At 35.8% G+C, this 23,803-nt stretch overlaps 1 protein-coding gene across 3 annotated transcripts in view; it reads right to left on the bottom strand.

The window, feature by feature from the left end:
- Positions 1–23,803, bottom strand: part of LOC150074989 (ubiquitin carboxyl-terminal hydrolase 47-like) — a 486,634-nt gene that overhangs the window by 89,240 nt on the left and 373,591 nt on the right. For 2 of the 3 annotated variants that reach the window (XM_090388947.1, XM_090388945.1), the window contains exons 23-25: positions 11,317–11,443; positions 2,677–2,784; positions 350–1,045 (exon numbers count right to left, since the gene is read on the bottom strand). In XM_090388947.1, coding sequence (XP_090245073.1) covers positions 350–1,045; positions 2,677–2,784; positions 11,317–11,443 — 931 coding nt within the window. The remainder of the gene's footprint in view (positions 1–349; positions 1,046–2,676; positions 2,785–11,316; positions 11,444–23,803) is intronic. The other variant, XM_090388946.1, reaches the window with a different exon arrangement.

Genomic DNA, 23,803 nt, shown 5'->3' with positions numbered 1-23,803 from the left:
CTTTCCTGTATATCGGTATAGTAAATGATTTTAAATCAATGATTATTGAAAAAGAATAGCTGTTTATGCCAGTTAGCATATTTCAGTGGAATATGCTAACTGGCATAACAGCCATTTTCTTGTGAATATGCATTTTTTAAAACAAAATGCATATTCACAAGAAAAACCACCCCCAAAAAACAAAGAAAAAAAAATTAAGGTCATATGAATTTTGACTGGGTGTAACGGATTTATGAGTTTCTTAATTGAAGTCATGGACAGGAGTTACTATGAAAGAAAAAGGTTTATTCATGTCTATACATCAAAAATTTAAACTATAAATAAATGAGAAAAAAATAAACAAACTTACTTCGCTCTCCAGTTTCAAGATCAGTATATGGATATGCTCTAAAATAGCATTTTATTTCATCTTGGGATTGAACCAAGTCAGTAGTATTTTCTGTATCACCACTATCACCTTTACTATTGTCATGGCAGGAAATTGATTCTTCAGTACACTGTTTTAATCCTTTATTATTTTCCTCTTGAACAGACATATTTGTTTCATCATTATATGGCACATATGGAAGAGAGGTTTTATTAGAATTTATGGCAAGACAGTCAGAACTTAATTTTGAAGAAGAACCAATATTACAACTGGTTAATCTACTTTCTCCTGCTTCCTGTAAGTCAGAATCATGATCCATTTCTGCTCCTATATCAGGAGAGTTATTTCGTGGTGATAACTCATCACCAATTAATGTTCTCTCACTATCTGTTAAACTGCTGTCTTCAGACTGATCACTATGAACAGCTTGAGCACTATATCCATTTGATGAGTCACAAACCTCACTATCTGCTAAACTTTCATCATAGTCTTGTGAGGAATCAACAACACTAACAGTCTGATTATTTTTAATGTTATCCTGATAAACAGAATTTGTAAAACCTTTTTCACTTACATCACATTTTCCACAAGTTTTCAAAAGTTCAGTTGAAGTATTATCACTGGATCCACCTTTCACATTTAAGGCAATCTTTTCTTTGGAACATTCAGTTTTAGCTGCTGAAAGGATAAAAGAAAAGTTTTTATATCTAAAGAGAAGCATATATGACAACTGTATTTTATTTAATAATTTCATATTAATAATTAAATGACTACATCAAATACAGTTGAACTTAGTTATAATGAGCATGGAAATAACAAGATCACAGCTGTAATGAGCAAAAAGCCATAATGATTTTAATTTACGTGTATTCCCATACAATTGCTCACTGTTACAATGAGTATACTACACAGATATACTGCCAGAGCAATATGGCATCAGTTGCTAATGTTCCTAAAAACCAAATAACAAACAAACAAACAGATATACTGTATAAATTTTGGTAACTATGCAAACATTCTTAATTGCTTGGGTAGTTGAAAAAATCCAATTCTTGGAATAGACAAGAATGAAAAGGGTGACAGCTTTTATGACCACCCACATAGGATTAGCAGTTGGTTTATGACCTTGTCCTTTTGGGGACAGGGGCTATACAATAGTGCATTGGCGTTCTTCTTGTCACATTACCCTATTTACAGATTGTCTTGTATTCACTGAACCATAAATTTATTTCGGAACTTCTAAGAATTTTGGAAATGGGACTTCTAAGAACTACGCAGATCACTTTACTGTTATTTTAAAGTAAAATCAGTTAGAAATGAATCCTTCCTTAGGAAACATGTCTACTAAAGAAAGTGTCTCTCGATCTGCGAAAAAGCCGAAATTATTTATGAGTTAGAACATGGTGCAAAAAGTTTTCTTTGTCCTCTTCAACAGTATCGACATTGTGGAAGAATAAACATATTTACATATCAGCACTGGAAAAGAACATGACAAAAAAAAAAAAAAAAAAAAAATAGAAAGTGCAAGGTTACAAACATCAATGCTTCACTACACAAAGAAGTTCTGGATTTTCAATAGACGGTCCGATCTTGAAGGCTCAAGAGGAAAAACTTGCTAAACAATTTGGACAAGATGATTTTGTATGTAACAACGGATGCAAGATTGATTTAAAAAACGAATACAAGCATATTATTTTTTTTCTCTAATTTTTTTCTTTTGTTTTTGAATCTATCTTTTTATCAAGTTATTGAGAATTAAAAAAAAATAGGAGGTAGATTTAACTCATCACTGATATATTGAGTAATGGTTATAACAAGGAAATTTTGTCGGTCCCCTGATGCTTGTTATAACCAAGTTCGACTGTACTATCTGAATAGCTGTACAGGCAAATTAAACTACAAAGGTACAAATCAGTTATCTAGAAATTAAGTTTGCATATTCTATAATACTACATGGTAAATACATTTTTTTATAGTGTAATGTTACAATGCCTTTACTGGCACCTCAACTGCATGGTGCATTAAGGACCACTTAGAGAAAGCTATATTTTTCCTGCCATATTGAGAGTAGTCTTCAACTCAGATCATAACTCTTTTGCTAGCATAATTTTAAAGTCACAGCAGTGAGCATATTGCTGTATGGAATTCACCAATCATTTTTATGGAACAAACTGCAAAGAATTGTTGAAAATCAGAAACTAATACTACATTGTAAAAATTAAGTTTTGTAATGTACAGATTTGCCTTCAAAATTCTAAACTCATTATTTCAATACAGATTTCATATAATAAACATAAATCATATCTTACTTGATTGTAACTGCATTTCATCATAGTCAGTATCACTGTTGGAATCTTCTGGTGAATCCTGGCCATTACAATCTTCAGCTGTAGAAATGCAGAGCCTTTCTAGAATTTCTGAAAAACATACCTATATATACTTTTTCATAAATATCAGATAACATACAAATTCTCAACTAGCTACTAAATTTAACCGAAGTTCATGAGTTACTCAGATACTGAAAATTCAACTGCAATATACTAATACTACATTGTGGAAATTAAGACTATGTTTCAAAACCATGAAGAAAGTACTTATCCTCTTAGAATGTAAAAGCATTCAAAAACATAGCAACAAAGCTTTTAGCCTTGTTTCTTGTGATTCAGAAATATGGTGAAGAAATCAGATTATTCAAAAAAGTAGTAGCAACATGGGAGTTATAAAAAAATTAGTTTTATTTACAGTGTCTGAAGGTTACATTCCTTTCAGGTAAGCTCTGGTCTCTCACACAATTCTATCCTAAACATGCAGGGGGGTAGCTGATACTTACGGTATCAGATACTCCCCGCATGTTTCAGTTGAAGAGTGATGGAGGAGTGATTCAGCGCTCAGAGCATATCTTGCTTTCTTTCTGAAAGTGTTGATCTCTGATTGGCTTCTTCATCCTTGTGAAACAAATTAGTCAAAAGACTCCAGCACAAAAAAATGGGTGTTCAAGGATTAGGCACTGCAACCACAGAAGCACATTTATACCACAGCACCATACACTGCTGAACACTGTCTCCAGGAAAGGGTAGCACTTATATTACATTGCACAAATTCTTTCGCAGGTTTGGCTTGTGGAAGAGCATGAAGCAGAATGGTGGCATTCTTTTAGGCTTCTGGCTCAAAAGATCAATCACAGTTTCAACCAGTGTAATTACATGTTTCACAAAACAGTACAGTGAGCAGCAGATCCTTTGCTGTTCTTCAGCTAAACCAGGATGTTGGTATTAGTATTTTAGTATTGGAATTATAATGCATGGAAACAAGGCTTATACAACACCAGCCAAAAACAATTCCTTCATTTTCCCATTCCTTCCACTAATTGTCCAAACTTTTGTCAAATGTATTCAAACTACCCACCTCGAGAACACTATATGGAAGTTTATTCCAACAATTGATTACTCTTTGGCTGAATGAAAATTTTTACACATATATTATGCTGCTATTGTTTTCCAAAAATTTATGTCCCTTGCACGTTTAAACTCAGAAATGGTTAAGATTCGATCAGCATTCAGCTTACTTAATCCTTTTAAAGCCTTATACACATTAGGTTACCCCCCACAGATGCATAGTTTCTGGAGACACAAATTTACAGAACCCCAGTCTTTCTAATTTATCTAGATTCTCTTGATTTAGCATAATAAGTGGCTAATGATACAGTTATCCTGATAACTATCATTAGCCACTGTGCCCATCTTTATATCATCAGCAAACTTAAGACATCAAACTAAAAATATCTACACTGATATCTTTAATGAACATTAAAGGCTTCATTGAAATCTAAGTAGATGATATCAAAACTACTCTTTGCATCCAGTCCTTTGTGATAACATTATATTAGATAATCAAGCTTGTAAGGCATGATCTCCCTTTTCTAAGGCAATCAGCATGGGTGTGATATGACTGCCTTATGGCTTGACTCCTATCAAGATGATCATGCACTGCTTCTTTAACTAACGATTCCATTATTTTCCCTGACACAGAGGTTAAATCAACAGGTATATATTTACCCACTTTACTCTTTGAACCACTCTTGTTTGTTTGTTATTTGGTTTTTAGGAGCATTAGCAACTAAGGCCATATTGCTCCGGGATATGCGGTGGTCATTCCCTGACCTTTCCGCATCCTCCGTATTTGGTGGTGACGGGCTCGAACCCCGGTCTAATCAAGAAGCGTGTTCTACGCACTGCCGCTCCTTCCCACCTGGCTACGGAGGCGCCAACCACTCTTGTGAACAGGGGATAAGTATGTTCCCTGAATCAAGGATGCTTTGATTATTATAGCCAAAGGTTTAGCTACTTCTTTTATGGCATCTGATGCCTTCGACACATCTGAACCCTAGTTGTACAAGAGACTAGAGATTACACTTAGAGAATACACCCATCATATACTTGTAAATAAAGGTTGGCTTTTGGTTACAATCACGTTGCCATTACTTTCTGAATAACCCTCTTTTTATTTTAAAAAAATTTTACCTGCATTTTAAAAAGAGGAATGAGAAACTAATTTGCCAAAGCAACTTATTTTAAAACTTCTTTGCATAGTTTAAATTCAGAGCTCAATGAAAAAAAAAAAAAAAAAAAAAAAAATATATATATATATATATATATATATATAGAATTCTAACTGCTATTAAAAAAAACAAAAAAAAAACCTACATAAACTAAATCACAAGATCTTAAATATTGCATTTAACACCAGCCAAGTAAATTACAAACTATAAATTATTATTTTAATGGCACTGGAGCCTTTGCTCATATCCATATTAGTGCAGTTTTGTCTGTTGAAGTGTGTGTTTGTTATTTGGTTTTTAGGAGCATTAGCAACTAAGGCCATATTGCTCCGGGATATGCAGTGGTCATTCCCTAACCTTTCCCATCTTCCGTATTTGGTGATCACGGGCTTGAACCCCGGTCTAATCAAGAGGCATGTGCTATGCACTGCTGCTCCTGCCCACCTGGCTACGGAGGCGCCCTGTTGAAGTGTGTTTGCAGGCTGAAAAACTCAGCCTAACTCATGGGGGGTGGGCAACCACTCCCTCTGCCTGAAATGATTGGTTAACTACAGTATAAACTGTAGTTAGCCAATCATTTAGGGTAACCAGGCATCCTAAATCTCCTCAGCGGACTGAATTCCAATCTTTAGTTTTGAAGCATGAGGAAAATTTCAAAGCACCTATAAACATAGTTCTTAGTATGAACTAAAATATAGACTATTTTAAGCTTTTATAAATGAACTATATTAACCGAATTACAAGGCATTCTCCTCCTAATATATACTATGTATACGAATAAGGTATTCTAATGTTTAGGGGACTGTACTGGTCTAACACTATCTGGGGATGATGAATAACATTCCCAAATTTGTACTGATAATTGTGTATTGCACTGTGAACATTTACTGACTGACTCCTGTTGAACCATTGACAGCAAATCTACCATTCTTAATAAATAAAAGTCCAAATAATTTTGGGCACATATATACAATGTGCCCAAAATTATTTGGACATTCCCACCTATTGTGTGTAATATGCCAGAAGTTCCCCATGCATGTCTATTAGCTCGGACATATCAATATAAATCTTATGGACCTGCCTGTACAGCAGTAGCATGCTAGAAACCAGTACAGGTCATGGAAGAAAGATGGCTGGGTGTCATATCAGTAATTTTGCTATGCATATAACTGTAAATTCTCTGAACATCCCAAAATCGTGTGTGGTGGATCTTATTCAGAATAGAAGATCATAGACAATATATCAAAGAAAAAAAATTGTTGAAGCCTCACAAACTCACAGTAATTTTTTCCAGAAACCACAAAACAGCATATATGCCCCATGCATGCTGTCTGTGGAAAACACCAAGAAGCAGGTTCAAGAGACCAATATCCATTAGCACGTCAACCATCTATTGGGAGTTATGCATTAGCCTAATATCATGGTCATCAAAATAAACCAGAGTTGGGAGGAAGTACTCTGAAGGTGTGGGCTGTTATGGCTCATTCAAGCTTGCCCATTGGTGGCATGTCGGACACTATGAAGTCCACGTGATTACAATCAGTAGGCATCTGGTTTATATACCTAATGATCATATTCTCCCTGCCTATATGAATTCGTTAAATTCATTCTAAATTCACTAATTTCTTGATCCTTTGTTTTATCATTATTTCCTGGTATGTGCGTGCATCAGGAACAGGCACTAGATATTGTTATCTTTTTGTGAAATTTTGGTGATTGTCTTTTGATAATGACATCAGGGTTTTGCGTTATATGGCAATATCCTTACATATTTTTATTTGTATATTTTATATGTAAATTTTTTTTATGTATTGTATTTTTTTTATACAATTACTTTCATTCCTTTACTCTTTGCCATGTATTTCTTTTCTATTTCTCTTCACTCTTTTAACTTATATTCATTAGCATTAGCAAAGGCATATGATGCAAGAAAGCAAGCTTGTGTAGCATCAGCCAAAAAAACCGCTCCCATTTCATCCCTCCGTTCGTTACAAATACCTGTCCAGCTCAGGCTTAAATTTATTTAGGCTATCAACTTCCACAACAAAAGATGGAAGTCTGTTCCACCAATCAACTACCCGCTGGCCAAAGGCAAACTTTCACAGATCTATCCTACACTGTCTTTCCTCAATTTGAATTTATGCCCTCTCAGGTGATTATTCTGAGCAAGAGGAAGAATCCCATCAGCATTGAGCATGTTCAAACCATTCAAGGCTTTATACACCTCTATTAGATCATCTCGCTGGTGCCTAGTCTCCAGACACTGTAACCTGCAAAACTTAAGCCTTTCTTCGTAAGAGCAACCCTTCAATCTATTCACTAATCTTGTTGCCCTTCTCTGTACTCGTTTCAATAATTTATTAATTCATTATGGTCATTGGGTTCTTTGTCACTATCAGTGGCCCTAGTCCGTGAAACTCTTTTTATTGCACTTTCACCCATCCTCTTTTTCTATACAGCAGGCCCCCGTTATAACGCGGTTCGCTTTACGCTGATTCGCTATAACGCTGTTCTTATATTATAACCCGTATCTGACTATAACGCTGTCACAGATCACTATAACGCTCTTTTACAGATTACATTTTTGACATATTTAATGAAATCGTTTCATTTGATGGAGTCGATATCTTGAAAATGAATAGCAAAACAGCATTAAAATGTTTCCCACGTCGACTTGAGCAATTTTCCCACGCTCAGTGAAATTTTCTCTCACGCTAATTTAAGTACAGTCACTTGTTACGTAGTTCCGAGATCAACATTTTAAAAAATGATCAAATATATTGCTTGTAATATTTTCGTTATATGCATTTATCCGAAGTCTAGTTAGTCATCACTCAGTACAGTATTAGACATCGTGCGTAACGGACAGTTTACTTGAACATTGTATCATAATTAATTCAACCAACGCAGTTATATTTTCGAAGAGCTAATAATGACCGACAGGAATGAAAATGCAACAACGTCTGGGCGCAGTATGAAGACTATAAATGTAAGAAAAAGACTGAATTTGAAAATTAAATTAGACGTTTTGAAGCGAATCGATTCCGGTCAACGACAAGCGGATGTGTGCCATAATTTAGGACTCGCAAATTTAACTGTAAGAACAATTATGAAAAAATAAAGAATTAATTTTAGCAGCGGGAAAGATAGCTGTTCCACTGCAAGCAACTAGGACTAGACCGGCTATTAGGATTGAAATGGAAAGACTAATTTTTTTGAAGATAATATTCCAATGCAGAATTCAGTTAAGTTAAATATTAAAAAAAGAGAGAGAGAGAGAGAAAGAGATTAGCCAATACGATGATCTGAAGAAAACTCGCCTAAAAAAAAAATGTGGAACCATTTAAAACTGGTAGAATAGATTTAAAATCCCGAGAGAAGCCGCTAGTGCAGATTAAGGAGCCGAAACTTTCAAAAAAGAACTTGTTAAAATTATTGAAGAGGGGTATTATGTGTTATACTTCTCAACAAGTTTTTAACATAGATGAAGCAGGACTTTTGTGGAAACGAATGCCTAAAAGAAATTTCATATTGAAAGAACAAAAAACATGCCAAGTTTCAAAGCGGCGAAGGATCGGTTGACTTTATTGTTGGGTGGTAACGCTGCGGGCCATTTAAAATTAATACCCCTTTTAGTTTATTTGGAAGAGGGCCAAAGTTCAACTCAAAATCCACACATTTTTCATGATTAAATTCATCCATTAAATTAAATCAATAAAATTCATTATTTTAATTGGAATTTTGTTTACTTTTGAGACGCAAGTAGTTACCACATAATTATACGTATGTAATGCAGAATATTTTATATGTGAAAATGTTTGAATATTAAATATTTTGACCGACATTTGTGCATCTTTTCATTACCGTTTATTATTAATTAGGAAATATCCTATGGCACCGACCGCAGCTCACAAATACATATGTTACCTTATGGGAAAGCGGCGCTCGCTTAGCGCGGATTCACTTAGCGCTCTGTTTTTCCGGAACGAATGATCAGCGTTAAGCGGGGGTCACCTGTATTATATTTTTCATATATATGCATCTATATTTTTTTTTTTGGCTGGTGCTATATAAGCTTTGCTTCCTTGCATCATGTTGCCAATACTAAATCAGACAGTCAAGGTCAAATGAACAAAAGTTATGTGAATATGAGATATGAAGGTAGATGGTCAACATACAAAGAAAGAATAGAATATGGATGAGTATGCACTGCAGATCACATGAGACAAATAGGAATGTCAGATTGAATTGCGACCAAAATGGACTTCTTCCAATTTAGTTCTGATAGCTGTTTAGTAGGATGGAGGCAAATTATGGAAAACACATGGTTGTAATTTCTGTATCAGTGGTTCTTAAAGGATGCGCCATGAGTTTCACTAGGTGTGCCACAAAATTTTGGATGTTATATTATTGCAGATAAAAGAAAATTTATAAATAACTTTGTTTAATATAAATTTACTTACCCAGAACACATAGTAATGGGCAACTGCAGTATTTGCAAAATAATTGTCCTCTGTTTTTTAATGGATCTCCATGTTTAGCACCCCAGGGGTTCGAAGAATCCATTTTTAGTTACCCTTTGGGAATGATTATTTAGGTATATTTGTAGGAAATTATGCTTCACTGCTGGGTAAGTATTCTGCTGGTACTCACCGATTAGTTTTTAAAAGGAAATAAAAGAGAAAAATGTTCAATGTTTTATGATATTTATTTTTGCTCATTTAAACAGAAAATTATACGGCTTAAAATCAAACATTTGAGTAATTAATGAGAAACTTTTGTTTCTTACAGAAAATTTCTATTTGCAGGTGAACAGACAACAAATACACCTGCATTTCCTGTTTAACTTGGAGAAGTCTCTTACATTTATTGTTCTTTACATTTGTTAGTGCTGAAAAACCCAGTTTGCACAGAGTAAGTGGTTGAAAAGGGTAACAGAATACTTATTGCTTCTTTTGATGTTGCTGGGTGCTCTCCCCTCTGCCAATATCCATAACTTCAGTAGTGATAGTTCATTTTATTTCATTTGCAGCATGCGGTCTGACTGAAGTTCTGTGAGTTGTTCTTGTTTCTTCAAGGTAGGTGGGTCATAGCATTGGGTGACACAGCATAAGGATTGTGCACCCACTTATTCTCATTTACAGTGAGGAAGGAAAAGCATTTTTTCATTTTATCTTCAAGAGCTAAGAGGTGATTTAAAATCAATCTAGATTTCACTTCCCCATGTGGATCTACTTCAGAAGTAAGTGGAAACATTTGAAGCTACTTCTTTTCACTTAAGAAACTGAAGCGTTTTAACTCAATGGTTTTCTTAAGAAATCATCGAAATTTACACTTGCAATTGGTTTTCTCTCATTTTTGTTATTGTTTCTTTCTGCCAATGCCCCATCATTCACCTTTTTTTTTTTTCCTGTCTAATCAGAAACTTATCCATATTAAATGTAATACTTTTTAATTAATTCTAAAATTTTATTGAAAAAAAAAAATAATAAAATAAAATAAAAATAAATACATAAAACTCACTAATTACACAGACACACTTGTAAAGAATTCAACAAAAATGGCTGCTCTTATTGAAAGGAAACTGTGAATGTGCAAGTATCCCAACTCTCCATAGCATTGCCAACTTAAATGTTCAGTATGCTGCGATTCCTCACAGCAAAGAATACTCTGCCATGAGCAAAAAAAAGTCTGAGAACCACTGCTTTAGATCAGTGCTGCTCAGTGTGGTCCGTGAACTGTTTGTTACTGGTCTGCGATGAATTGGAAATTTGTCATGGATGCTACGGGTCTGTGACAATTGTATTTTCCAGAAGTATTGGTCTGCGACGGATTGGAAATAAAAGGAACTGGTCCTTCATCACAGATAGTTTGAGAAGCACTGCTCTAGATCATAGATTATGGGTGCAGGATGAGATATATTTTTTTAAAGCAACTGACACAGAAATGCTTTAAAGTTACTGTGGAAATTGATACTTGCCTAAACAAAGAATCTGAGCACATCAAGGAAAAAAAACAAAGAATCCACAATTGTTGTAAAAAGATGGGCAAAAACTATTTCAACAATTTCACATATTTTTTTTTTTTTTTGTAAATTGTAAATACAAAATGTAACTAGCTTTAACTTCCACAAAATGAAGATCATCTTTGGCAATGACACAAAGCAGTATCCTAAATAGCAGTATACAGTGTGTTAATAATAAGCATACAAATTATATATCAATTTAAAAAAAAAATTACAAGTAACAAAAACATTTAACAATAAATTTTTATTTTTTAATTGATAATTATTATTTTGAATTCTTTGCAATATTTATGTGAAAAAGGAAACTGTTTCACACTACATTTACAAATTAAGTTCTTCATATTGTTTTAACATCATTCTACATACCTTTGTTTATCTTTGGAAGAGCAATGTGAATACATATAGTGTACTCATAGCGATCTAGAATTTGATGAAATTTGGAGTGCAAGAATGGCTTATCTGCATCAACTGCATCTTTATATTCAATAAAAACCTATTAAAATTTTGATAAAATGTTTCAGAATGTGTCAGTAAAGTTGATTTATAGCTTATTCACAAAAAAAAAAAAAAAAAAAAAAGATTTTTTTAACATGGAACCCAATCTCAATATTTTAGTTCTGATTAAAATTTGATTAATGGTCTAAGTTGGATAATAAAAAGTAATACCTGTAATCTATTAGAGGTGTTGCTAGTTTATATTTTGTAATGTAACTTTGACTACTGTATGATTAATTTTAGCATTCTTTCCAGTTTTTTTTTTTATTTAAAAAAAAAAAAAATTTTAATTGCACATATATGTCCATCTTTAAAATGGAAAAGGGTTGTTCTTTTGATTGAACAAATAACTGCAGTTCATCAATAAACATGAAAAGGTGCTAAAGTGCCAACTTTAACAAGCTCACTTCAGTACTTTTACTAAAGGTTGTACTAGCTAGTTTTGGCCAAGGCAATGATTGTCACCTGGCCCAATCTGTTCCTGTCACTCTTGACTACACAGAACAGCAAGACATTGATTGTGGGCTTTGAAATTTATTGAATGACTGTGCTTTGAAATTCATGTAATAATCACTTACAGGAAGGTAAATTAAGAGATAAAGTGAACTTCACTGCTTTCCTTTTTAAAAAAAGCAGGATCTCTGTATTAAATTTTGTTTTAAATCTCCTCATGTTTAATATGCTTTTATAAATAAAAATACAGTATTTATGAAAATAAATTTGTTTTTTCACATTCACAAGTTTTTATTTCATTTTGTGGCTTATCTGGGGTTTCAATTATCTGATAAAATTTATCTCCAGTTTGCCTTGGATAATTAGGAGTCTAATGTATTTGATAAAGGCTGCATAGTGGAAACTAATAATCTCACTTCTTTGGTTTTTGTGTGTGTGAGAGAGAGAGAGACTTTTTTTTTTTTTTTTTTTTCTTTATTTATTTCAGCAGGTTATTTTCTAGTCAAAAGAAATAAAATTAGCAATTAATTTTTTTAACTTATACTAATTAAAACAGTTTTTCATTAATGTATAATGATACAACATGGCAAAAGCTGTGATGTTATACCTCACTTAATCACTGTTCATATTATAATAGTTAAAGGTGACAGCAATCTTTTGATCCTTAATATTCAAGATTATTTGATTAGAATGGTTCTTTTAACTGAGCCCAGACTGCCATGAAAATTCCTCATAAAATGTATTTGGCTGACTGAGGTAACAATGATATGAAACATTCTGAACTTTGCTAAACACATCAAATGCCTTATCTATTCTGATGGTGCATACAGAGCATTATAAATAATTATGTAAGGTCACTCAAGTATGAACTATACTGATTTTACTTTATTCCTTTTCGCTATAGTCAAAATAACAGGTTTTGTTTTAGCTATAGTAAGTTAACCCTAAATATGACAAATCACTTGTTTCAAACATAGATTATAGTGTTACTGTTTTTAACAATAATAATTCCTAAACCATGTTTTTTGAACAAGACATTGCCTTTATGGATTATTCCATCAAGAGAAAGTGAATTATCCACACAATTATACCAAGGTAATAAAACTGGTTTATTTATATGGCCTCAGTACTTTCTGAAAGGTATCTAGGCAGTTGTATACATATTTTTGTTTTTTGTCTTCTTTGTATATGTACTGGTTAAAGAAGCATTGCAGGATTATCTAGACAAGACTGCAGTTACAGTTCAGAAAAAGCATGGGTTTGTTAAGGGGCGGTCTTGTCTGACCAATTTGATTGTATACTATGATGTGGTAACAAAGGAACTGGATGCAAAAAATAATTTTGATATCATATACTTGGATTTTAGGAAATCTTTTGATACTGTTGCACATGGAAGACTACTGTACAAATTGGAGGAGTATGACATTAAGAGCAAATTGCTGCTATGGATAAAGGGATGGTTAAGTGGGAGAAGACAGTGGTAATCAACGGACACTGCTCTTTGTGGACTAATGTTATTACTGGAATCACCCCAAGGTTTCGTGTTGGGTTCACTGTTGTTTTCTGTATTTATTAATGATATTGATGAAGGTATATCAGGCTTAATGTCCAAGTTTGCAGATGATACAAAGGTTGGCAGGGTTGTTAATGACAGTAATCTACTGAAACAGGATCTAGAAAAGTTAGGCAGATGGGTTGAGAGGTGGCAAATGAAGTTTAACATTGACAAATGTAAAGTACTGCATATGAGTAGCAGTAATCCCATAGTAATGTATCAACTGTGTAGTACTACACTCAGGGTGATATAAAATGAAAAAGAACTGGGGATAATTGTGCAGTCAGATGTAAAGTTTTCTGAGCAGTGCAGACGGTCTGCAAGAGTAGCTCATGGTGTCATGTCAATGATATACAGGAATTTTTCTAGCAGAGATAAGGAGGTGATTATCCCCTTGTATAAGGCAATGGTCAGGCCACACCTTGAGTACTGTATACAGGTCTGGAGGCCTCCTTTTAGGAAGGATGCAGAGCTGCTGGAACAAGTACAGAAAAGGGCAATGAAATAGGTGAATGGAACAAAGGGTTGCTCTTATAAAGAAAGGTGCTTAATTCTACAAACTGCAGTCTCTGGAGACTAGGCACCTGCGAGGTGATCCAATTGAGGTGTATAAGGCGTTGAATGGTTTGAGCAAGCTCAATGCTGATGGGATTCATCCTCTTGCCCAGATTAGTCGCATAAATTCAAATTGAGGAAAGACAGTTGAAGAAAAGATGTGCGGAAATTTGCCTTTAACCAGCAGGTGGTTGATTGCTGGAACAAGCTTCCATCTGTCGTTATAGAAATTGACAGCTTAAATAAATTCAAGGCAGAACTAAACAAACATTTGGAGTTAATGAATGGGCGAAATGGGAAGGTTTTTTTTTTTTGGCTGATGTTATATATATGCTTGCTTTCTTGCATCATATGCCTCCTTGACATATTGCAGCCTCGATAATGCACCCTCCATACACATTACTTGGACTTCCTCCAGTCACTATCTGGTAGAGTAGTGGAGGCGAGATCATACACTAGCTGATCCGGAAGCCTCCTAGAGTTACTAATAGGTTCAGTCTGGTGAACTATCATCCTCATCGCGTAACTAGATATTTGAGTCCACGATGGACTTCCAGTTACAATTTTCACTATGGCTCTCATTTTACTCAAAAATCCTTTGAACCAGAGCAACATGCACTTGATTATTCTGTTGTGCAGTGAAAAGTGGGAGTACATCTGGTAGGTTACTAGATATTTGAGTTCCTGAGGAGCACATAGTGGATCTTATTTTTTAGTAACTCAAATTCTTCTAATATTGCGCCAATTTTCATTTGAGATTGGCACACTGATTAAATTGAGAAAACAACAAAAAAAAAAAAAAAAGGAAAAAGAAAAAAGAATCAGTTGAGCTATAATTAGCAGTTAGACTGACCTCTGAATACATGCCACAGATGTGCAAGCGATTAACTAGTGACTCATACAAAAATCACCTATGGCCATTTCCTTTTGAGTCATGTTTATCATCAGACAATGTATTCAATATGGATCTTGTATTAATCATTGTTAACTTTACAAAATATCACAGAAAGTATCAAAATTAAATTTATAATATTAATGTCTGTCAAAGTTAATTCATGCCAGAGCATGGACAGACAACTGTCCTCTTTAAACTTTGTGAAGTTTTCAAAACACTTAGAACAAACAGCTTCTTTTCTGAATGATGTTCCTAATAGGAGGGAGAATATGATGAGAGCTTTGTCAATCAATTCGGCCCTGGAGAGATTGTGCAAGGATCAAGGGGTAGAATTTTTTTCAGCCTAGTCTGTGCTTGTTGACAGGAGAGACTACTTCTACAGGGATGGGGTATATTTAAATAGAAAGGATGCAAGAATATTTGCTGATGCTATCAAGGCAAAGTTAATTGGGTCATAAAACTGTTAGTTTTGGGGGGGATACACAGACTAAAAGGTTAACAGTGGCTGCAGGCAGAGGCAAAAGTGATTCTTGCACTGCTTCTATTAGAATTAGCAGCAGCAGCAGCCTGGAAAGCAAGGTAATGGAGATTTCCAGGACTGTTGGGAGTCATAGTGGAACAAGTAAATACAAGTAATTTTAGGGTAACTAAGAGTAGGAACAGGTGCATGTATACTTGCATGTACACCAATGCTAGGAGTATAGTTAATAAATTTGATGAGCTTGAAGTGCTAGTCAAGACATTAAAGGCATATATTGTTGGGATATCAGAGATGCGGTGTCACACAGATATTAGCAGGGCAGAATTGGAATTTGGGGAATACAATGTGTACAGGAAGGATAGACAGGACAGGAAGGGAGGAGGGGGTTATGCAGTTAGTTAAGAAACACATAAAATCTAAGGAAGTGCATGCAATTGATGTTGGTGGACAATGCAGTGTTGAGTCTGTTTGGTGTGTTATATGCCTAATAAGGAATTGTGCAGAGAAATAGAGTAGGCCAGTAAATCAGAATGTCATATAATGGGTCATTTTAACCTTCTAGATAATGACTGGAACTTGTGGGTTGGTCACTCGCACACTAGCAAGACTTTTCAGGATTTATTGGATGACTTTTCTACAGCAACATGTTCGAGAGGCATCCAGAGGGAGTAATACTCTTGATCTGATTATCAGCAGTGATTATTCATGCATTAAGAATTTGCAGATAAAGGAACCACTGGGTGACAGTGACCACAGTGTACTGATGTGGGATTTACTTAAAGATATACTTACCATCACGGGTAAAGGAAAGGGTTTTTGCTTCCATAAAGGTGACTACAGTGGTCTCAGACAGTTTTTAAATTCTGTACAGTGGGACCAACTGATGATGTCACCAACAGCAAATTCTAAGTGGGAAGCATTCAAGGAATTAATCATGGAAGCTACTAAAAGTTTCATACCTATTAAGAAATATTGTTCAAGGTTTAGGCCTAAATGGTTGTCAATGAACTAATGAGACTCATGGCAGAGAAGAAAAATTCAGGGGATGCATATAAATTATCAGTTGACACAGAAACCTGTGGCAGATATAAGCTAGTCTGTAATCAAGTCACAAAGGAGGTTAGGAAGATTACGAGAAATTTTTGGCAAAGGATGCAAAGAAAAACAGCAAAGAGTTCTTTACTTATGTAAACTCTAGAAGGAAAGGGATGAATCAGATTGGACCAATTAACATAGATGGGTTGACTACTGATGAACATGCTCAGGTAGATGATAAACTGAATGAATATTTTGCATCAACATTCACACATGAGGAGTCATTCAATGAGGAGAGTGCCAGAAGTTTATCAAATACTAACAGGGAGCTAATTGATTTTGTAAAAACTGGGAGCAAAGTGAAGGATAAATTGTTGAAGTTAAACATAAGGAATGCTCTTGGGGTGGACGGGATCTAACCAGTTATATTAAAAGAGGCAGCGAAATAAGTATTGTTGTTGTTGTTGCTCGTGGTTTAGAGATTTATTATGCACATCGGCAACTATGGCCAAAGTGCACCAACAAAGGAAGTAAGCAAACCCTTAGCCATAATTATGAAAGCTCCAGTCCACGGGGACTCAGGGGAAGTCCCCATGGACTGGAGGTGTTCAAATGTATCACCAATTCACAAAGAATGTTCAAAAGGTGACACAAGTAACTACAGACCTATTAGTTTAACTTGTGTTCCAGGGAAAATAATGGAATCACTGGTTAAAGAAGCATTGCAGGATCATCTAGACAAGGCTGTAGTAATAGTTGACACAGCATGGGTTTGTTAAAGGGAAGTCTTGTCTGACCAATTTGATTGGATACTATGATGTGGTCACAAAGGAACTGAATGCGAAAATAATTTTGATATCATATACTTGGAATTCAGGAAAGCTTTTGATACTGTTGCACATGGAAGACTGCTGTACAAATTGGAGAGGTATGGAATAAAGGGTAAGTTGCTACAATGGATAAAGGGATAGTTGAGTGGATTTTTTGTTATTTTGGTTTTTAGGAGCATTAGCAACTAAGACCATATTGCTCCGGGATATGCGGTGGTCATTCCCTGACCTTTCCATATCCTCCATATTTGGTAGTCACAGACTCGAACCCCAGTCTAATCAAGAAGCGTGTGCTACGCACTGCTGCTCCTGCCCACCTGGCTACGGAGGCGTGGGTTGAGTGGGAGACGACAGAGAGTGGTAATCAACAGACACTGCTCTTCGTGGACAAATGTTGTTAGTGAAGTTCCCCAGGGTTCCGTGATGGGCCCATTGTTGTTTTGTATATTTATCAATGATATTGATGAAGGTATATCAGATTTAATGTCCAAGTTTGCAGATGATACAAAGTTGGCAGGGTTGTTAACAACAGTAGACAGTATGCTACTAAAACTGGATCTAGATAAGTTGGGGAAATGGGCTGAGAAGTGGCAACTGAAGTATAACATTGACAAATGCAAGATACTGCATATGGGTAGCAATAACCGAAGAGATTGTTTGTTTGTTATTTGGTTTTTAGGAGCATTAGCAACTAAGGCCATACTGCTCCGGGATATGCGGTGGTCATTCCCTGACCTTTCCGCATCCTCCGTATTTAGTGGTCACGGGCTCGAACCCCGGTCTAATCAAGAAGCATATGCTATGCACTACTGCTCCTGCCCACCCGGCTACGGAGGCGCCAACCGAAGAGAAACGTACCAACTGTGTGGTACTACACTCAGGGAAGTGGAAAGTGAAAAAGACCTGGGGGTTATTAAGCAGTAAAATATGAAGTTCGCTGAGCAGTGCAGACGGGCTGCCAGGACAGGTCATGGAGTCTTGTCAATGATATATAGAAATTTTGCTAGCAGGGACAGGGAGGTGATTATCCCATTATACAAGGCAATGGTCAAGCCAAACCTAGAGTACTTTGTACAGGTCTGGGGGCTTCATTTTAGGAAGGATGTAGAGTTGTTAGAACGAGTACAAAGAAGGGCAATAAGCTTGGTGAGGGGAAAAAAGGGGTGCTCTTACCAAGAAAGGTTTAAGTTTTGCAAATTGCAGCGCCTGGAGAGTAGGAACCTGCGAGGTGATCAAGGCCTCGAATGGGTTGAACAAGCTGAATGCTGATGGGATTCTTCCTCGAGCTCAGACTAAGAACCTGAGGGGGCACAGTTTCAAATTGAGGAAAGATAGTTGTAGAATAGATGTGCGGAAATTTGCCTTCAGCCAGCGGGTAGTTGATTGGTGGAACAGGCTTCCATCTTTTACTATGGAAGCTAATAGCCAAAATAAATTTAAGGCTGAGCTGGACAAGCTTTTGGAATGAATGGAGGGGTGAAATGGGAGGATTTTTTTATTTTTTTTTGGCTGATGCTGCATAAGCTTGCTTTTTTGCATTGAATGCCTCTACTAATGCCAATGCTAATATTTTATGGGTTTCTGCTAAATTTTTGTTTAATCAGAAATAAAATTTTACATAAATTTTCTGCTCAGTAAAATCACTCATTCCCAGACGTGGAAAATCACATAACACACTTTCTATTCAATGTGTGCTGTTTCAGACTGACTGCAGATACACTGGCAATCCATGTGTTTCAGTACCTTGAGGAAACTAAACATGATGCAATGTTACAACCTGTTATAGCACAATTTCAGGCTATAAAGTCAGTCTCTGAACCTTTTGATCACACAATCACATACACAATCCATGTTTCCAAAAAACTTGTCTGGCGCAAAAGGTGAAAGGCGGCAGTTATTGGTCCACAAGCTAAGAAGCTGTTAACTTCAAAAGAACTGGAAGAATGGAACAAAATGACTGATGCTGAGCGAAATGGGTGGCAATCATTTCACCTTGCCCCAGCTCTGCCTAACGTCAAGGCAGGGGCTGAGGCTATCTTATCAATCAGCCCTGCCTTCAGTTGATCGCTAGTCAAAAATTGCTCTGACTTAGCTTTTATAATGATGGTCTTTGTAGCAGGTCTTTCCCCTGGTAAAGTTCTTGCCACTTCTGCATAAGTATTCTCTGAAGGGACCAGCCGCTCAGATTTAGCTTCAGTTTGAAGCTTTGCCTTCAAACTTATATTATCTACCCTCAGTTCTTGTATCACCCTGGTCCCAACAGATCATAATCTTGTTAGCAACCTTCTCAGGAATTCCCTTACTCTTTGTGTACAATAAATCTCTAATGTGCAATGTATTCTTGTCTAAGACCTCAAAAGCCATCCTCCTATCTCTGATAGGAGGGTGGCTGTTGAAGCTGCTGCCAATAGAGATATTCTGAAGATTTTGGAGTGTGTACAAGATCCTAATCTGGGCTTCGAGTTTAAATGAACCCTCTGTAAGCAACCACAGTTAGTGATTTTTGACACTGACTCTAAAGTCACAAAGGAACACTTGTTCCTTTGTAACTTTAAGAATTGTGGCAGCAGAATCTATTGGTGTATGGAATCCCTAAAGAACATGTATTTTCTGATGTAACTGTAGTGTCTAGACAAAGCCAGGGGACCTCTGGCTTTGTCTGACTATAGTTTAAGTTCATGGAGTCATAAGAAGGATTCTCGTGACTTGGACACGAGCGTATATCAACTGGGATTCGCACCGAGTGTATGACCTGCTAATGCCGATGCAATGCTATAAATGTATGCTGTTTGGACACATTGCAAGATACTGTAATGCAGATGAGTTCTGTGGCCATTGTGCTGGACGAGGCCACACTTACAAGAATTGTATAACGAAGGCAGATGTACCTAAGTGCATTAACTGCTGGCATAGAAAGTGCCCTTCAGAACACTTGGCAGTTGATAAAATCTGCCCTGACCATTCTAGGGCAGTAGATATCCTTCGTTGAAGAACTGACTACAGTAGTTAGTCATGACTGCTGAGTTTATTTGGGGTGCTTTCCTAAGGAACGATCAGATTTAGGCCTCGTCCACAAATAACTCATATGCTTTGATGCAGATGGTGATGCTTGCATTATGTGCTGGTGGGTTGTCGCTCATGTGCATTCATGTATGATTTAATGTCAAGATTTGAATTGTGATTATGATAAACTTGATTAGCAATCAAAATAGTCACTTATTTTGTTTATCATTATTTTGTCATTTGTCAGATGTTATTTCCAAGATGGGGCGACCTACCTCCTTGTGGTGGCGATGGTAACTCGTGGTGGAGGTGGGGAAGCCGTCCCTGCCATGAGGCCAAAGGTCATTATTTAAGTTATGTTATTTTGTCAAAGTCAACTTATTGTTGTGATAAAAACTGACCATGAATATCAAGAAATAGACACAACATGGAAAAGTGGCATATGGATGGAAGTCCAGGTGGCCATAATCTGAGCTTGGTTCATCCCATAGTGCCAGATCTGCTTACTAAAAGTGGCCCACTGGGCCCTCACATCCTTTTGACTGCGATTCGTGTCAAGTTAGCCAGACTTCTCTGGCTATATAAAGTTTGAGAATAGGTTAAGGTTGCTTAGACCCCTAATCATGTGGAGGCATATATCACTGGCAAATATTTCCTTTCAAAAAAATATGTTCCAACAATTCTGGATGAAACAACATAGCAGACTGTAATGCTGGATAAATTCACTGCTCTTTCTACAAATGTTTGGATAAATTTTTGCCCACAACATAATTATTTTAAATGTTGTTTGCGCACACGCACAAATTATGTTGGTTCACTGTACCACTGAGCTTCTTCCAATCAAACAAACTCATCTGAAAATCTTGCATCCTTATCCATCTTCACTTTAAACCATTCACAAATCTCAATATGGCAATCAGGTGTGGAAAATTTAGCATATAAGATCTCGCAAGATGGATGCGAAGGATTTCACATCCATCTTGCAAGATCTTGTGAGTTGAAAGATTTCTCCATGTCAAGAAATATTGTGATGAGATGTTCATTTTGGATAAACATATTCTGATGTTCAATTCGACTTTAACCACAAAATTAAATGAGATTAGTTTTTCAGGAAGCCTAACTGATTATCACTGTACTAAACATCAGTTAATGGTGTATAATTTTTTTTAGGGTTACACTCAAGCAGCTGGTTATGAAAAATTGCTCTGGAGTTGTGAGGAAAAGAGTTATATTTTCTGGTTTGGAAATTGTCAGTAAATGGAATAGTGCCAGGAGTTGGGGAATGCATTCAGTGAAAATCTGATTGAAAAAGTTCTGTTAGGGCTAGCAGTATTGTTCCTCGAGGTAGTTACAGCTTCTTGAGCATTGTTTGTTTGTTTTTTTTTTTTTTTTTTTTTTTTTTTTGGTAGTTGTTGGTGCATCGGCTTCTGTGGCCATAATGCACTTCCCAAGGTTTTTGCAGTACTTTGATCCAAGCCCCAGGCAGGATTCGAACCCGTGACCTTTGGGTTGCCAGGCAGGCACTTTACCCACCCGGCTAGCCCGGTTGGCTTGAGCATTGTAAGTGGATGATTATAAGGTAAAGGGCACACAGCTCTGAAGTTCAGTTGGGATTTCTTGACTACAGCTTTTATCTTTTGAAATAATGGATCATATGCAATTATGGTAGACAGTTGAAAGAACATGGCTCTTAAGGCATTAAACTTCTGCATGGGTAGAGAGCCCCTGCTCACATGTAAGAAGTGGAAAGGATAATGGTGGAATCGGCATTGGTAATGCAATTTAATTCCTTTATTTTTATCTAGATTATTCTGATATTGGTATTTTTATTAAGTGAGGTTAAAATCAAATCCAGGAGTTTATTTTTAGCATTTTTTGCTGCTGATATTGTAGATTTTGGCTATAAGTCTCTTATAATTTATGACTGGTAGTAAGGTATCCTTCCATGTTCGCAAGATAGGTTCCATGCTTGATTTTTCTCTTTTTTGGATTGTTACAGTCTTTTCGTTGCAGCAATGATTTATATGTCTATGATCACTTACTTGAGATTGCATAATGACAGTAGATGCAACTGGTAGTGTTTCATTCATAATGTGATAAGTGGCAGTATCACATTATGAATAGTCAAGTTATATTCAGTGGAGATAATACCTGCTAATATGTCAAATTCAAATAATATGCTCCATAACCTCAGAAACCTGAATAAAATTGAAATTTTTAAAGGTAGACTTCTGAGGTTATGGAGCATACTGTTTGAATTCGACATATTAGCAGGTATTATTTCCAGTTGGTGGATCATCAAGGGAACTACAGAATAAGATCTTTGAGTTCAGGAATGGTATACGAGGGAGGAAAGTGTACTGAGACAAGTGTCAAAGTAATACCAATTTTCAGAAGTTTATAATGCACACAATGGAAAATTTGACAATGGAAAATGGAGCTGACAATGGAAAATTTGTCTTGAAATTTTGTTATAAGAGAAAAATCACATATAGAATGGACACTGCTTATTGTGATCACTTCACGACAGAGCTTAATTGATAAACTAACATTCAGCATTGTTTACTGATGCAGAAGGGAAATCTATACATAAAAATGTAGAAGTGGATAGAAAGAAAACATTAAAATGAAGCAATATAAAATAGTTTAAGCTGACTGTCCACTATTTTGCAGAAGTCGTGGAAATTTTTTTTTTTCTGGAAATCCACACAAACCATTAAAAAAATAATGGGTATTAATCACATTATGATTACAAAAGCCATTCTTCAGACAGCATTTTGGCAATTCTTGTCACCTCATTAGTGAAGGGGTGATACAAGTTTCACACAAGGTTGTCACAATATCTTGTTTTTTTTTTTTTTTTTTCATTATGAATGGTTTAATTTTTTATTACAACATGTCTGATTTTTTTCTTTATTATGTTAGGTTTGACCATTGTATTAGTTTCTGGTTATATTTATTTAATAACATTTAATTCATTTTAAAATTTAAAATAAAAAAATTAAAATTTTTTCTTCCTATCTCTTATATTGCTAGAATTTCTGGTTTACTTTCAGTTAAATGGTTGTGCCCAGAATGGATAAAAAAAAATATCACGACTGCCTGAGCTTTCTGCTTTCATTTAACTCGTTTTGGTGAGGTGGCAAGAATTGGTTGTTTGGTTTGGGTATTTATTGGCATATTAGCAACTAAGGCAATAATGCACCAAAACCAGGATTGGACTAGATTGGATTTGGAATTTACTGGCACAAAAGTGACTAAGGCTATGGTGCCCCATGGCTGAGGCATATACCTAGGACCTGTAATCAAGTTCAGACTACACAAGTGCATTGGTCTGAACTCCAAAATGTAGGGGAGAGAGAGCAAGGAGAATACTCAAGCCTCTCATGCACTTTGTATAGAGTTGACGGATATGTCTGAGAAACTTTTTATCAAATACAAGTCACAAGAATTTTGTATCTTTCACTACTGGAATAGCATTTTGTCCAAGCCTCAATTCAGGTTCAGGATGAAGATTACACTTATAACAAAAATGTACACTAATGGTCTTT

The sequence above is a fragment of the Mastigoproctus giganteus genome, chromosome 14 (assembly GCF_048544385.1).
Source record: "Mastigoproctus giganteus isolate SK-2022 chromosome 14, ASM4854438v1, whole genome shotgun sequence".
NCBI lineage: Eukaryota > Metazoa > Arthropoda > Arachnida > Uropygi > Thelyphonidae > Mastigoproctus > Mastigoproctus giganteus.
This window is presented reverse-complemented; position numbering and strand designations above follow the sequence as displayed.